General features: G+C 39.0%; 1 protein-coding gene across 4 annotated transcripts in view; it reads left to right on the top strand.

The window, feature by feature from the left end:
• LRP1B (LDL receptor related protein 1B) overlaps positions 1 to 17,806 on the top strand; it is a 626,536-nt gene that overhangs the window by 332,489 nt on the left and 276,241 nt on the right. For all 4 annotated transcript variants that reach the window (XM_039700520.1, XM_039700493.1, XM_039700511.1 and 1 more), the window contains one exon: positions 6,224 to 6,481. In XM_039700520.1, coding sequence (XP_039556454.1) covers positions 6,224 to 6,481 — 258 coding nt within the window. The remainder of the gene's footprint in view (positions 1 to 6,223; positions 6,482 to 17,806) is intronic.

Here is a 17,806-nt window from a genome sequence, read left to right as displayed (position 1 = left end):
TAACTTCTTTTTACCTTTCTGAAAATATTTTGTGGTTTGGTCCTGGAGGATTCATGTGAAAAGACAGAGATGAACACAGGTGAGATGAACTTTCCTCACTCCACTACAAAGAGCTGCACAACAAGCTTAGAAAAAAAACTTATCACTTATTAAGACAATACTCCAAGGGAAATATCAAAAGTTATTATCTGGATATTATTAATTAAAGCAAAATACTCAATTCAGCCAAGATTAGAAGAGTTCCCAGTTTCCCTGTTCATAAATAAATCAAAGATTTTCCTCACACAAACAAAAAAGGCTGTTTACTCTGGGAAGACAATGGAGACAGGGGAAATGATCATGAGGTAATTGTACCCTTAGGATGAAAAAAGACATGAGATTGCTTTGTCCTTGCATCATCCCAAGAGGTGAATTTCCTGATATACATATTCACATGAGGGTTTTTGTTGCTTAGTGCATGTTTTCATTACTTATAGTGGATTGGGTATTTGAGGAAATTAGTCAATTGTGCTTAATGAGGCAATATAGTACACAGTGTTTTCTTATTCAGCATAATGAATTAACAATACTTTCATATTAAAACACAAAAAAAAGTTCCTTAAGGAATTCTTCAACAGCCACAATACTGAAGCATGTGCAGCTGAGTATGAAGTCATGTTTATTGTATATCATTTTAAGGCTTCCTTTTTGTATTTTGCCATCAGAAAATAGAAAGGTCTAGTGATGGTTTTTAGGCTTCCTCACCTAAAGAGCATTACTACATGTGTCCTTAATTGATCACCACTAAGAGTTAGAGTGTTTCCCTGCTTATACTGGTTTTTCTTGATCCATACATGAACATTTTAAAAAAAAAGACCCTGAAGTCTTGTGAGATAAGAAAGCCCATGCAAAGTAAAAATAATTTATTATTCTTCTTTCTCCAGCTCATAAAAATCAAAAATACAATTCTAGATCAGGAAATGAGATGACCCTTTTGGTTTTCCTTTTTACACACAGAAAACTGAGTAACAGCCGAGCATTGTAGTTAGCTCTTGGTGTTAAGATGAAACAAATCTCATTAATAAGGAACTTCTCTGTAGTTTTTGCTACTTTATGTGTTTATTTGACAGAAGTTTTCACATTTTTGGTATTCTCAGAAAGGAATCACTACTCATTAATCAAAGAAATCTCTGTATGACAATAAAACCAGGGTCATGGGGCTGCAAAGAAATGAGTATTCCCCATTACTTGAGTTTTTTTGAAAAAAAGGTAGCTGTGGATCAGAAGAACAAAATCCAAGAAAAACAAAATGAGGTGTCTAAGGAAAAAAGAAACCAAGCCCTTAGAAAACCTATCAATCTTTGTCCTTAAAGAATCTAAAGCAAATAAGGTTGGAAAAAGAGCAACCTCTCTGCTTTGTCGACATTTGGCAAAAGTAGTTGTCAAACAGATGAAGAAAATGAGCTGAGGAACATTCAGCTCTGTGTGCAAAAGCTGTGAGAGATAAGAAGCAGCACTAGAGGTGTAGGCTGGGCTTTCTGTGGAGCTTTCAACGTTAATAACAGCAGATCTGCTCTGAATATGAATTGCCATCCATGCTGAGATCCTGGCAACCACACAACCCAGAACACCAAACACCCCAGCTGGCTCTGGGAATGAGCTGGGAGGTTTCTGAGCACTGAGGAGTGTGTTGGAGCTTTGCACAAACAGGGTGGGATAAGTTCCTTGAGCTTTATTGTGGCATCAGCCCCGTTACATGGTTGAGACAATTGGAAGATGGCAAAAGTTCACGTCTTGCCAGAAGCGGCCAAAGATTCAAAATATTCAAAGATTTGCTAGAGCATTTAAAAAGCTTTCTAGCCAATAGCATATTGCCGAAATTTACAGATCATTGACATGGTTGAGACAATTGGAAGATGGCAAAAGTTCACGTCTTGCCAGAAGTAGCCAAAGATTCAAAATATTCAAAGATTTGTTACAGAGCATTTAAAAATCTTTCTAGCCAACAGCATATTGCTAAAGTTTACACTCTGGCCAATCACTAAAATACATGTGCACCTCCTTCACACAATGCTTGCTTGTATGCCTTTTATTAACAGTATATAATACTCCATTGCTAAGCTCAAAACCTTCTAGTATCTTGTTGAGCATATTTTTCTAAAATTTTTTCTCTACTCTTCTGTAGACTGTTTTTCTGTAGTCTTAAGGTCTATCTTAGCCAAGCCTAAAACTCAAATTATTGTTTTATGTTCTTGCTTGCTGTACTACTGTAACTTTTCTACTTTCAGACTCTACAATTACAACTGGCTATGAGTTCTTTACTCTTTCTGTTTCTGAGTCCCACTTTCCCAGCTTTCTGGAAATCTTCTTACCTTTCCTGTTTTCCCCATAAGGAGCAGTGAGGTGCTGAGCAGGGGACACCTGCAGGAGCCCTGCCCTGGGGACAGTGGTGACCCCACAGGTCCATCAGCTGTGGGTGGCCTCAGAGCCTGTCCCCTCTCAACCACCTCTGCCTGTGTGGGTGGCACAATTAGCAGAGAACTCCCCAAAATCTGCTCTTTGCTGCCCTTCAGGCAGCCAAACACTCGGCTGGGAAGGTGGTGAGGTCTCTCCCTCATTAAATTCTGCATTTTCTTCCTCAGCACAATTAAATAACTCCGGAGATGAAAGCTTTTAGCTGCACATTCCCTTTGGGAAGGATGTTAAAATGGGTATCAAAACAGCTGGGGGCTCACTGTGGGTTTTTTCCAGATTTTTAAAGCATATTTTCTTCTATGAATAAAGAGGCAGTTAATGGTTTCTTCTGAGGTGAAAATGAAACAAAACACAGCTTTGTTGAACAGAATTTAAGAACTTACTTGTTTACCAAGTTTTTATGCCTAAATTGCAAAGTCTACATGTGATGAGAAGAATATTTAATGAAAGAAAATTACAGATATGGGAATATATAGCTGAGGAAAAGAAATTCACCTGTTTTACAAAAGTTTCTGGTATGTTTTATATCTCCAAAGCCAATCTAGAGAGAAATGCTGTGTGGTAAGAAACATTTGTCATGTAGATAAAGTGGGATGAACTGATAATGACTAAAGAAAAAAAAAATTAGCTTTTAGAAAAAAAAAAAAAGTCATCCCTGTTTAACTGATTTAATAATACAGTTTTCTTGTAAAATCTCACCAAACCAAGTTTTAAAACTTTAGAAATAAAACAGCCCATTTGTGAGGTACATTATGGTTAAACATTAAAAATAATGAAAAAAAAAATTAGACTTCTCTGTATTTTTGCAGATTTTTATACAATATATACATTGGTGGTAGCAAAGCTCTTATGATTTACAATGTATACCCCAGGAAAAGGGGGTTGAAGCTGTTTGTAAACCCTGAATTCTGGGGTTTATTGTGGTGGAAATATTAGAAAATGCTGGCATTTCTGAGGTTTTTTCAGATGAGAAGTCTGTTGGCAGTGCAAAACACCTTCATTTCTGATTTGTTGTGGCATCACTTATTGATCTGTGTTTTAGACAAGATCAGGTAGGAGGGAAATGCAAGCCTTTCATCTTTTCCACTACTCTATCTTAAACATAATTCAAAGGAGGATGCTTTCATTTTAGTCAAGAAAGATGAATCATAAAACTTCCCCAGATTAAAGAGCTATTCACATCTAGTCTTTCCTATAAAATGAAAAAAAAAAAAAGAAAAAAAAAGAAAAACTTGTGAAAATAACACACATGAAGTCCACTTGTTTGAAAAGCTGCTGTCAGCTCACTGGAACTCACCCTAAATTTGTCCAGTAAACTTGTAAACTGTGTAGAATCTGTTCTCCAGGAACAGACAAGCAGTTTTTGTGGGAGTGAAGACATGATTTTTTTAGTATCTCCTGGTTTTCATCTGCATTATGCTATACAGTAAATTGATTTATGTATTTTTATGAAATGTTAATATTTTTTACAGTTTTATTATCAATACATCATAATTTTCAAGTTATGAAATCAACCTTTATCTGAGTAACACTGAAAAAACAGGTAATCTACCCTACTGTGCAAAACCATGATTAACTGCTTTAATCCATTGAATTATTTAATGTATTTATGCTTTAAAACTACAATTTCAAGCCCAGTAATCCAGTCTCTGTATTTTTAATGTGTAATGGTGCCTGCTGAGCAGAACCCCTTGGCAATGCCACAGGTCCTTACAACACCTTTGTCTGCAGCCAGGTTTGATTACAACTGCTACTCAAGAGGTTTGAACTGAATTCCTTTCAAGAATTCCTTTATGTCTTAGACCCTAATACCAAAATACAGCCTTTCTCTGGAGTTTAGTGAGGTATTAAATCCTCGTTACAGTTTTCAAGAGGTCAGTTCAAAGCGAAGATCTGGTTCTCTCTCCCAGCCCTAAACCACCTGGTGGCTTTGAAACTGCAAACAGCTCCTGTGAGCTGCCTTCTCTTTGAGGCTTTAGATACTGCAGAATGTGGAAATATCCGGCTTAACACACAGAATAAGAGCAAAAAAATCATAATAAAGGTCTTTCCTCACTGCTGGGAGCTGGGGAAAGAGTGATTGAATCCAGAGGTAGGCAGTGGTGTTATTTTGTGGGGAGGGAGAAGCTGGGCACAGAGCTGTTGGATGTAAAAATAAATCCCCAGACTCAGCAGGATGCAGATGGAAACTCTGCTTTTGTACCAGTCTGGGGTGAGTGGGTGATAGGGACAGAAGTTCCTAAATCTGCCTTTCTTCTCAAGGGTTGCAAAAGTTGCTAAGAACAAGGGGAAAGAGAGATTCACAGGCACTGACTGCAAAGGGACCTACCTGGCACATTTCAAACAAAAAATTGCTTAGTGAGAAACCCCCTTCCCCCCACTACTTTATCTTTTGGAAAGGGAACAACAAACAACACTTGAGAGCTTCACTCATGGCTTCCACCTCAAGGGATTGTTTTGCAAAGAAATTGAATCCCTGCAGTTCTTGAGTATCTTCTGAAATTCAAAGAAAAACAATGCTTGGATCTGATCTGATGGGTGGAAATGAATGTGAGGATGAGGACAGGCAGTAAGTTCCAAAAGTAGCACTGCAGAAGTGTGGATTTACAAATGTTCATGTGGGATTTACTGGAGAGGGACAAGATGTATAACAAGTCAGAATATACATTATGGAATGAGAATAAATAAGGAGTAAATGAAATTTACATTAGAAAGAATATGCACTGAAACTTTTTTAAAATAAGGGGTTTTTACATGATAAAATAAATATCTAACTAAAGCAAGATGTTTAAATAAAAACAGATATTACTAAGGAACAGAACAGCTATTGCTGTGGCTTTGTGTGAGACCACTGAGCACTGTACTCACTGAAATATTCTTTTCTCTTTAATCAGACCTGCTGATGAAGTACCATTTGTCAAATCCTTTTATTTATGCCATTTTTTTCCCACAATTTAGACATCTGTAACTGCTTAGTGAAAATTTGAGAACTCCATTAGGTGAAATGTTGATTGACAGTGCTGCAGTGTTCAAACATTGATGTATTCCTTTGAAAACAAGCAGATTACATTGGGGTGAGAGCTCCTGATGTGGCAACACAGTTTTTTATTTTTTTTCACATGTGCCCAAAACTGCAGAGTTTCTATGCTTTAAGGTTTCTTAAAGCATAGATTGCAGTGGATTAATTGTCAGGTTGGTTATTGTCAGGTTCTTTGAGTGACACCCACTCCTCAGATTTTGTCCTATTTTATAGACTTTTATATGGAAAGCATCGTACAATTTCATGCGTCCTCATGAGTTCTGCAGGTTTTTCTAGTGAGAGCTCCTGATGTGGCAACACAGTTTTTTATTTTTTTTTTTAATATGGACAGCATCATACAATTTCATGTGTCCTCATGAGTTCTGCAGGTTTTTCTGGCCTTAATTCTTTTTGAAATTCCAGTAATCTGGATACAGATAATTTGCATAAGTTGTATTTCATTTTATGACTTAGGCATGAAAAATGTTGCAATAATGATACTTGGAATTAAACAGAGGTTGTGGGGCTGGGGTAATTAATTTTCTTTAATGATGTGGACCGTTGGAACAGCAGGATAAAATAGACTAATAATTGGGAATATATGATAGTTATGAAAATAAAAACAAAACAAATTTATTACATATCTTAAAACAAGCAGGTAAGAACATTAAAAACTACATTAAAACTGAAAATATAAAAATGAAATACACAGCCTGTTAATCCTTTAAACTCTCCTCACTTTGTTTTCAGAGCCTGCTGATAGACCTCCTCTTCTTCTGATTGCAAGCCCTGACAGCATTGAGGTTTTGTACCTGAATGGCAGCAGAATGTCTGCCCGGAGCCCTGTGAAAGGATCTGCAGTGGTGACCCTGGACTACAGCTACAGGGAGGACACCCTGTGCTGGCTTGAGTCCCGAGACCTCTCCAGTCAGCTCAAGTGCTCCAAGATCTCCAGAGATGGGACCTTACCAGAGGAGTGGGCAGTGAACATCGCCCAGAACCTTCACAGTGAGTATTTGGCAGTGTTGGGCACAACAGTGGTGTCTGTCCTGGCAAAAGCAGAAGTGCTTTTGGGCTTGCAGCTGAAAACAGTCTTGAGGCATTAAATATTGCAGCTCACACTGAAGCAATTTTGTGGGTTTTCACTCATCTTTTCAGCCTGAGCTGCAGTGTTTGTATCTATGCAAAGGTTTTTAAGATGTGTGGTTTTATAGACTGACTATGTGTGGGAGTTACAAAACCAGCAGTGCAATGGAAGAAGAAATGTAAAAGGCTTCTTTTTCTCTGGCAAAATAGTGCTACATAAAGCTTGAGAGTCATTCTTTGTTACTGGGACAATACTAATAATGAAATGGAGTCGTATTTAGCACACTGACTATCAGGTATGTTAGTTCTTAAAAATACCAAAATATTTCCTGACTTACTGCAAAAAAACTGCTGCCTCTATTTTTTTAATTAAGAAAATAAATTTAAAAACCCCTGAAGTCATCACACTGAATTAGACTTTGCATTACAGTGTTTTTCCTCAGTCAGCTTTTCAATTTGTGGGACAGATACCTGAAGAGGAAGGTGTTCATCCACAGACACATTGATGCCTTAAGTTTTAGCTTTCATATTTTTCAGATTCTGTACTGCCTCAGTGTGTGACTCTGAACTTCACATGAAATGTTAGTAAGTTCTCCTCACAGCTTAGTTCCTGTTCCAGCCTGAGAACCAAGGACACCATTGCAAAAGATGTCCAAAAAGTGTAAACACCAGTGAATTGAGGAGAGTTGGGGAGGATGGGACTTTATAACCTGAAGATGTAATTGGATAATTAACCCCAATATGGAAATGGACCAAAAGTTATAAAAGTGTGAAAACTCATGACTCAGAGTCCCTCTTGGGTGTAGCCCTGGCCAGGCTCTTGCACTGCCCAAGTGTATCCTTTGAAGGCCTTTTAATAAATCCCTGCTTTATTCCTTTAACTCTGTCTAGCCCCTGCTCCAGGTAGCTTCTCTAGGCATCAGCATTAACATGTGAACAGACTGCAAAATGCCATGCAGGGAATGAAAAAAAAAAAGTGGGATTTTCTTCCTCTTTCACAGAGATGGACTAAAATTTGATCTAAGCTTTGGAAAAATCCTTTTAAGGTGGGATGTGCATCAAAGAATATCTCTGAAAGGATCTTAAACCCTCTGACCACCAGTTCAGGAATATTTAAACCATAAATTTGGCTATAACTCTTAGAGGTGCAAAAATGATAAATTCTTCATTGAGATTGTGCTTTGGACTATCAAGATAGCTGGTTTTAGGTATGCTCATTGATGCAGGGTAAGGGTCTTTTTTAACCTATTTTCCTAATTTTATATGTATTATAACAGTAAATTGATTTTTAAAAAAATCTCTGAAAATAGTGTTTGGATTTTGGGGATCTTTTTATTCACTACTCATTGTGAATATACTTTTAGTGAGCACTCTTATCCTAGGCATGAATATATTTATTTGAAGGGGTTTTTTTCTTTTTTTCTTTCTTATTTTTTCCTCAATTCAGTTGGTCTTTTTTGGGGTTTTTTGGGTTTTTTTTTTGGTTGGGGATTTTTTTTTTAACAATTTTTAAGTGTATTTTAGAGGGCTTTTTATACTTTAGACATCAAATACCCTAAAGATCATGGTGGTAGTATTTCATTGTGCATTTTCAATTCACCTAGCCATTGATATTTTATTTTTCCTTTAAGCAAGAAAAACCAAATTAACCACAGTCCTGGGCAAAATGTGCTTTGTTTTGAACTCTGTGTGTGTGTGTTCTGTCATGATGTTTGCACAATCAGAGTGGACCTCAGCCTTCCCCTCGTGTTCCTGTCCCTCTGTTTCCTTCATGTCCATAGAATTTCTGATCCTGTGCTGGCCAGATCTGCAGCACTGCATCTGCTTGCAAAACCGAGTCCCCGGCATGGGTTTGAAATGAACTCAGTGCTGGAATTAATGAGCTGCTCATTTTTCATAATGCCAGCACACACCAGCCTGTGGTCTCTAATATTCTTCTCAAACTTCATGGTAATCACTCAATTTTATTTAGATGAAGAATAACAATTCCCTAGGACATGAACTGACTGTAGAGACTTGCTTTGACTTTTTTCTTTGATTTTGATTTGGGAAATAGAGCTTAGGGACTTCAATAAAACAACTTTGCTGGGAGCTCTGACTGACACACTCTCACAGCTGTAGCTGTGGGAGTGTTTTTCCCAAGCACACACACCCACAGACACTTCTGTTGTGTTGCTCAGTGGAGCTGCATCAATCCCCATGGTCTGGGCATGTTTCCTCACAGGAAGAAGCAGCATGAAACTTGCTTTTGTTCACCTAATTAGGATCTTCTAGACACCCCTGGAGTTATTCCTGCCAGGGCATGGCAGGAATCTCAGGTTGCTCTACCTGGTATATCTGCCAGATAATCTTGTGGCTGCTGCAAAATTGAGTTTTAATTTTAAATTCCCCTTTTTCTTTGTTCCACCTTCTGTTACCTGTCAGGTCGTTTCTGCTGTTTCTCTTCATCATACAGCACTACACCTGATGAGGCAAATTAATTTTGTAACTCTGTCAAGGAAAATGTTTCCCAATGTAATTGCATTCTCTGCCACCTCAAACCAAATAAATGGTCAGGGCCATGGGGTGATTTACATAAAATTGTATATTCTGTTATTCATAGGAAGCTTTCTTTTGTGTTTGCATGAAATTGGTTATTCTTAAAAGTACTAGGGAAAAAAACCACCAAAACCATAAAAGGCTTTCTTAGCAGTGTTTGTAGAATTTATCTTTTTTATTCCAATCTTCTAATCATTTTGTTAGTGGAAAAAAAAAATCTGCATTTGACACAAAAAGTGCTAGAAAAGTCAGTTAAACAAAGTGATTGGGACTGCTTGAAGTAGATTTATTCAAAGTGTTTTCTTCAGTGAAGGCAAGTAAGTCTTGTAGTTAGGAACAAAGAATATGGATCATCTTTAAAGATGAAAGACTCCATCTAGGAAAGCAGGGACTATGAAAATGACTTCGTTTTCATGATGGGTCATACAGCACCAGCTCCAGGTACTGAACATAAGCTTTGGATTCACAAAAGAAAGGAAATTACACTCCTCTAGTTTCCATCATTCACCCTCAGGAGAGTCCAATGTGACTTCACTTTGGAGAGGATGAGTCCCAGATGGATGGAATCAGATCGTTTGAAGCACTGGGGAACTTGGTCGGTGTCTCATCCTGCAGAGGGGGAAAGGCTGAGCAGAGGCTGAGCCTGCCCTTGGGTGTTTTTTGCTCTGGAGAACAGGGTGCAGCTTGTGCTTAGTAATTAGGCTAATTTCACTTAAAATATTTATTATCTCAGGGCTTGTTTGGAAGTTTTATCCCCTCACATAAGGACAGCTTTCTGCAGGCACAGCAGTATCAGCACAGGCATTTTGGTCTCAGCCAAGGCCACGCATTTTCAACATTGTTTCACCTTTTTAAGACCAAGAAGTTTTTTGGAAGAGAAGCTGGAAATTTTCCTCTTTGGGAAGATTTATGCAGACAGCACTGGAGCCAAATGGGCTTTCAGAGGTGATTCTCCTGTAAGGGAGGATGATGCAACCTCTGTCCATGGTAACAGGGGTGCTCCTTGACACCTCACAGCCCACTTCAGTGAGTACAGCAAGACTTTCAGGAACAATCATTTATTTAAGCTGATATCTCTAGGCCCAAACTAACAAAAGTTCTTTCTAATGGTATGAATGGGGAAAATCTCCCAGTTTTCTGTCCTTTCAAAGCCATGATGTGCAGTCTTACATTAATGCTTTTGTGTGTGGGAGCTGAGAGGTGGCCAGAGCAGCATCCTCTGGATGCAAGAATCTCCTTCTTCCTCATTTTAGGAGGCATTTTGTGTCTTCATCATTACAAGCACCTTTCATGCTCTACAAACCAGCACCAGGCAGCACAACCTGGTTTTTAGCTGCTATTCTTCTACAGAATATAACAAAATCTCTTCTGGGATGATGCCTCAATGATGATGCATGATATTTTCTGCTTGGCTGACATTTGATTCAGCTTTTCTTGGCACTCGGTTATCTCAGCACACCACAAGCAATGCTGCAGTGCCTGTGTTCAGCTTTGCCACCTGTGCCTTGTGCCCACAGCTGATCACACCTCACCTGGGAAGGGGCACAGGCTCTTTGGCAGCTGTGTTTGGACAGGACTGCTCTGGATTAAGAGAAATATCTTGTTCCTTCTGTAGTAATTCAGTTTTTACCTGCCAAGGTTGAGAGCAGGGGGTGGATAAGGAGGAGGTGGACTCTGGAGAGAGAGGGATTTGCCTCTCTGCTTGTGGGACCCAGAACCTTCTACTTGATCTGCTGGGTACAACCCAGGCTGGCTTTCTGGATCTCCCACTTTCTGGATGTGAGTGCCATGAAGAACATCAGGGCCCAGGGAATTTGGCCAGGAGCCAGGAGTGTCTGTTTGGGTACATTACTGTTTCCTTCCCTGATTTTGGTCCCCCTAATGGCTCCTCCACCTCCTGAGCTGAACCACTTCTCAGCAGTGATTTTCCATAAACACTGCTGTGCTCAGAGTAGCTGCAGTAATTTCCCTTGGCAATGATGAGGCTCAGTCACTGAAGGAAACCCCAAGCACTGGAGATGGTGTTCCTGTCAGCAATTCCTCTGAAGTGCCATGAATATTCATGGCAAATCAGAGCAAAGTTTGGCTTACTCTGCAGGAGCAAAACTGTGAAGATCTGGGGGAAAGTGTTTATTCCTACAAAGTCTGCCCCAAACTTGCCTCCAGACAGGCAGTAAGAGCTGTCACACAGTTGTAGAATGTGGGTTTGCTTTTCCTCCTGTGATAGACAGCCCAGAAGATGCACAGAAAGGAGAAAGTTTCATGTCAAAGGCAATTTATACCTCACGTGGTTCCTTTGTGGTGTTCAGAGCACCTGAATCAGTCATGGGGGCCCAAATGGGAGAGGAGAAGAGTGTCCCAAGGGGGTTTCACAGAATAATTTTCCTGAGTGTGGGCTTCTCAAGCTCTGGATGATCTTGCATTGCTATCCTTGCATTTCTGAGAAGACTGGTCAAATGCTGGTTTTGGGATAATGGACTCTCTTGCTTTGTCCAAAGGAGGGCTTTCTTGCTTTTTGGCTTTAGGTTTTTAATTTTTTTAAGTGTCAGCATCTCCTTCTTAAGTGCTCTAGACAGAGCCATGAGTAAATTTACAAAACTAGAATATTTTTCTCATTAACTGTTTATTCAGCTTGAATTTCCCATCTCCTTTCACTGTCCAGCCAGCCAGCCTCCTAAGGTCCTGCAGTTCTTCAAAACAGACCATCCTCTTTGCTGTTCTGGAAATCTCATTTTTATTGGACCTCATCACCTTGTTATCCATGTCATCTTCCAGGTGGCTCATGAATGTTGTCTCACACAGGTTCCAGCACAGCCTGTTGCTCTGGAACTTGGTGCTGTTCCACAGAGAACCAGGACTGATCCCCTTGGGTCATCCTTGGTCCATCTCTGTCCTGTCAGGCTGCATATTTCCCGAGTTCTCCTCAGTGTCTGTTGGGGTTTTTGTGTTTCCCTGTTTACATTTTAATTTCCATGTGCTCCAGGATTTGATACAGCCTCAATAAGGTGCTTTCCTAGAGCAGTATGGACTTCTATTTAGTGCAGGAAATGGTGCTATCTGATAATTGTCCTTTTTCAGAGAGTCCCCTGTAATGCCAAGACTCCTTTAGAGACTTAGACCTGTACAGAAACTTCCTTTGATCAGGGTGCTCCTCTCTTTAGCTCCTTGTCTTTGCTGATTTTTCGTTCTGCACAGACTTTTTGATTGTTCTCAGGGTTAGTGGAAGGATGGGGGTAGTTCACCTCCATTCAACCTTTCTGCTCTAATAAGCACAATCACTTGGGCATCATCCTTTGTGGTGTGTACTGCAAATTTATTATCTTTTTTTAACATGAATAATATGCATATAATGAGGTATATGCCTCAATTCTCAATGGTGTTTGCACAGAAGTTAAGATATGATCTGTATAGCTGAAACCTTAAGAGGGCCTTTCTTTTCTTAGGAGGTTCCAAATATTAGTTGTGAAGGATCTGTCTGGTTTTGCTGCATCTTTTTGGTACAGGCCTCTCCATCTGGCTTGGGAATTGTTCTGCTGGTTTGAGTATTGTCACCACAACACTGTGTGGTGTCACTTTGAGGCACAAGCTCCCACGGCAGAGTCTGAATTGGTGGCATTTCCTTCCAAAGCTAGGGTATCTGCACTTAATCCTTTTTGGCACCAGAGCCACTTATTAACTGACTGTTAATTGCCACAAACAGACTTTTCAGTCATTCAAAGATGTGATGTTACTGTTTTGCAAGCTTTGTTACTCATCCAGCTTCCACAACTGATCTTGCTGACATTTTGATATTGGTCAAAACCCTGTGTCTGGCTTCTGTTCCTAGCAAAGCTGGCATGATGTATGTTCTTCTTTTATTTACTCTTCAGTAGTTGTATCCTGGACAGTTACATCTCAGACTGAGTACAGGAAATAAAAAGCCTTATCTCAATGGCATTTCTCAGTGCAAATTTTCAATTGCTTTTGTTTTGTTTTGTATTTTTTCTCCTCTCTAGACTCATAAGCTCTGCCTGGATCAGTCTCCTGAATGCTCTCTCTGCATAGAGACAAAAATTATCAGTGTTGTATTGCCATATTCCCTTTTCCCTCTTTTATCAATTTCCTAGCTCACCATTTTTGGAATTCCTTCTTAATTCCAGATTTGTTGTTGTCCTAAAGTGGGACATGACTGGATCTTTTTATGTCTTCCTTAGATCCCAATGCATCCTGGGTAGAAAAGCTCTTGCACCAGGGAGGAAATACAAGAGCAAGCAAGCAAATTCCCACAGAGCAGAAGGGTTTTGTAAAGAAAAAAGGACTTTTTGTCAAAGTAGCAGTCACCACATAAATTTATCTTTATCAGTCAGAATTCTGAGGGACTCTTTGTCTCTGTCAAGTTGAGTTATTATGCTTCTTGTAAAACAGTAGCATTTTGATTTTGTTAACAAGGTTTTTAAGGAATAAAATAATTGTGGGGGCTGTAGAGATATAATGTGTAGATAACTAGGTTTCTGCTAATGTAAATCACAGTTTTGTAGTGAATATTTTACAAAAGCATTTATATTTTCATATGCAACAGAGTGAAGTACTGGTTAAACAAAAACCATATTCACAAGTAATTTATTTTTTTTCTGAAATGTGGCATTAATTATTGCATGTTTTATGGGATTAGACTCACATTTTTCCACAAAACTTTGGCATCCATGTGGACCATGTTGGCTTCATTTTCTTCTTTACTCAGTAGCCACTGAATTGTTCTTGGAATTATTCCACATTTCCTCAGTATTCACAGGGTCCTCTGCCTTTCTTCCAATGAGGAGAGATAGAGGAGATAAATGAGAGACAAACATTTGTATTATCTTATCTTATTTATCACTTATTTATCTCTCTATTTGCTGCCCATTTCAGTAAAGTTGTTTATGGACTTGAGGCTTCAAATGCACTCTTGGAAACTTTCTTAATGGCAATAAAATAAATTATTAATATTCCAGTGTATTTCAATATGCTAATTACATATGCATAACTTTTTTTGCTTCCTACTGGTACTTTATTATTGTCTCTATAAATTTCACATCTCTTATGATTTAGCCAGTGGTTGTCTTCTTGAGTGGTAAAATATCTTTGTAAATGCAACTCACATACGTTGCTAACCAAGTTTGCTTCATTTGGACTAATGGACAGCAAATTTTCCATACAGATATTTATTTATTAATGCAAATATTTAATTCAGACTTCATTAAAAACCTAAAACACACTACAAAATTCAATTGAAGAAGTCAAGAATTCTTGGTTTTGGGCTTTTTATCTTTTTCGTAATGCACTTTGGATTGTGTCGTTAAATGAGTTCTTCTGCCTCTTAAAGATTTTTCTTGAGGCACAGACCAACATTGCAGGAAACTTTAAAAAGTCTGTGTCTTCTCTGAAAGTACTTTTGTCTTTATAGGACCAAAGGGGACATAAAAACTATAAACTCCAAAATACGGTTTGTTTACATCCAACATCATAACTGGAACCATGTTTAGATATAAAAATGAAGCACTTGAGCAATTGCAGACCAAAGTCCATCCCAGAGAGGGATTTGTCAGTAGCTAAAGCCTTGAGGGAACAGTATTTTGTTAGCAATGAGCCTGAGCAGGGTTAGGAATTCTCTGTGCTGCACAGGGATCTGCAGGGGAGTGACCCACAGGGGATGGCACAGCTGAACCACACATTCCACCTGCTGTAAATCTTGGGGAAGCAGCAGGAAAAGAAAAAAAAAAAGATCTGTTTGTGTCTATGAATCTTTTCATAGACTAAAATCACAAATATGCAACTCCTGATCAAACTGTGGCCTCTGGAAATTGCTGTTTTGAAACTCAGGTTTTGATCTGATGCTTTGTTCTACTGCAGGGAAAAGGGTAAATAGAGAGCATGTTTTTCAGAAGGGAATAATAATGAATAATTGCGTTAATGGAAGCAAACCTGAAAGAGAAGCTACATATGTGATAAAATTAAAATCAGCTGCTACAGCACCTTAAGCTCTTGCCTATTCTGCTTTCTGTCCTCACAGCAGCCTGGGTATTTCTGTGCTGGACTGGAGTCTGTGGCAGAGACACACCAAAATGTTTGTGTGTGTGTCAGAATAAATAAAGGACTTGTTCTTTCCTTATCACTTTATCAGGAGCCCTTACAAAAAGATGAATTGCATATTTTGCAAAGTTGTGATTATTATTTACATTGTGATGGACATGACAAATTAAAACCACCATCTGATTGTGGGGATTTAATATAGGATTGCTTTATTCAGTTTTTAACTCCTTTGACTGGCAGAAGGAATGGCTGGCTCAACAAGTAATATCATCAGATCATGGAAATATTGTTTTTGCTCTCGATACATAAAATTGCGGATTTCTAATTGGAATGAAGAAAATTTGATTTAAAACTTTCTTGTGACTTCAGCTTTGGAATAGAACTTGAAATGCTGAAAACATTATCGATTGTGTCAGCATCATGGAATAGATAAAATGTAACAACAAAGTTTTCATTATTCACTTTTCACTATTTGTCAGTTGAATTCAATATAATAAAATCTTAGTTTTTCTTGCACATTTTCAATGGTTGAGTGAGGCATATTTCTAAAACTGACAAATTGCATGCAACAAATGTTCTATCTGAAGTAGATCACTTTTGCTAAAGGCAAAGGCAAAATCTGATTTTCTTTGTTCTGGAAATATAGTGTTGGGACCATTGTAAGCAATGAAGTGATAAGGACAGGATATGCAAAGGGTCAGTTTGCTTGCATAAAATTGATGCCCTGAGTGTTATCAGCATGTCACCCAGCAGCTGCCACTCCATGTGCTGGGCCAGGCATTCACTGTGACAGTTCTGAGCTGGGGACAAAGGTTGGGCTCTCCGTGCATGTGTAATTCCATAACTTTTCTGTCACACTGTGTAAGCAAAAATAATGAGCTGATTGAGGAGTGTGTGGGGATCTGTGCCACAACTGGCAGTTTAGGACACCCTCACTCTTTTTGACAATTTTGGACTTGTCTTGAATGTCATTTATTGCTCTTTTACTTAAATGCATGATCACATTTTTTAATTTGGGGGAGCTTTTCTACTGACATATAAGGAGATAAGTATAATGTGTTATGAAAGATCAGTGTCTTTTCTCTTAGTGCCTTTTCCCTGTGCATATACTGATAATATGTACTTTACTTTTAAAAGAGATACTTCAGAGATGCTATTGTTTTGTCACTGAGTCTCTACAACTGATTGCAGAATTCAGATTTTCTTTAAACAGTCATAACCCCTGCATTACCTGCAGAAACAAACCCACTGAGAAAAGGCAACTCAAGTAAGATGAAGCAAGAGAAAATGTATTTTATGACAGCCTGCAAATGCGTTGAGATCTGTGTTCTGCAGAGCAGAGCTGCTGGAGGGACGAGGGTCTGAGGAGCCCCTGGGGCTGTGCCCCTGCTGCACTCAGTGTCACACTGTGCTGCCTTTGGCTTCCCTCAGCACAGAACTGAGCTCACATCTGGGTAGGCAAAAATTTCATGGGTAAAAATTATTGCTAGGAGGAATCCAAGTGGACCTGGAGGAGGCTGCAGTGCAGATTGGTGTCTCTCCTCTGCACTTTGCAAGGGTTGGGACAATTTGTTTTTACTGTTTACATGAAAGCAACAGTGATGTAGAAAGAAAGGCAATATGCTGTGTTTTGTTTTTTCCCCTTTAAATGTAGAATATGTCAAGGGAAATAGAGATTGGATATTAGGAAAAAACTTTTCCATGGAAAGAGTGATAAAGTTCTGGAATGTTTTGTGTTTTCCCCTCTAAAGGCAGAATATGTCAAAGGAAGTAGAGGTTGGATTTTAGGAAAAAGTTTTTCACAGAAAGAGTGATAAAGGTCTGGAATGGCTGCCCAGGGAGGTGGTTGAGTCCCCATTCCCAGGTGTGTTTAACAAAGCCTGGATGTGGCACTGGGTACCAGGGTTGAGTTGAGGTGCTGGGGCATGTGTTGGACTCGATGGTCTTGAAGGTCTCTTCCAACCCAGGGATTCTGTGAATAACAGAGAATAACAGGCACTGTGAGGTTTAGAACCTGAAATGCTGGGGGATACACAAGGTGGGAGTGGTTGGCACGAGGTACCTGGAGCTTCAGGGGTTGTGGGCAGGTGGGATTATGGGCTCACATCTTCCTGGGGTGGGCAGTTTTGGGAAGGGCTGGAAGCCTTCTGAAAGCAAAGGTCAGGTTCTGACATATAATCACATTGAGCTGGAGTCATATTTCTGGGAGCACCGGCTGTGTGAGAGATTGATGAGACTTTTTATGGGATCTGTGGTGCCACTCTGGTTTAAGGTAATGCTCGGGTAGACCAATAGCAGCACCAATGGGTAATGAGAGAAATAAATAAACAACAACAAAAAAAGCAGTGTCCCAATGTCTGGTTGAAAATGGATAGAAAAATAATTTACGTATAAATCTAAAGCCATGTTTTATTTTTATTTCTTATATTACTGGAAATAAGTTCACAAGAAATTGTTTTATTATTTTTAAGTGCAGTAACAATGTCAATATTTTAAGTCTGGGCAGTTGTCTGTTTTGTTGGTCAGGTCACATATAATAAATAACAGTCTTCTCCTCAAAGGTTATTCTTTTGATATTGAAAATATGTAATAAATGGGTGAAAAAAAAGGATAGAGAGGAGGAAAGGGAGGATGAGGTAATGTTTGCATGGGGTGCATTGA

Source organism: Passer montanus, unplaced genomic scaffold, assembly GCF_014805655.1.
Source record: "Passer montanus isolate IOZ18808 unplaced genomic scaffold, ASM1480565v1 scaffold1, whole genome shotgun sequence".
In the NCBI taxonomy this organism is placed as follows: domain Eukaryota; kingdom Metazoa; phylum Chordata; class Aves; order Passeriformes; family Passeridae; genus Passer; species Passer montanus.
The sequence above is the reverse complement of the archived record's forward strand: the minus strand, read 5'-3'. Positions and strand labels throughout refer to the sequence as shown.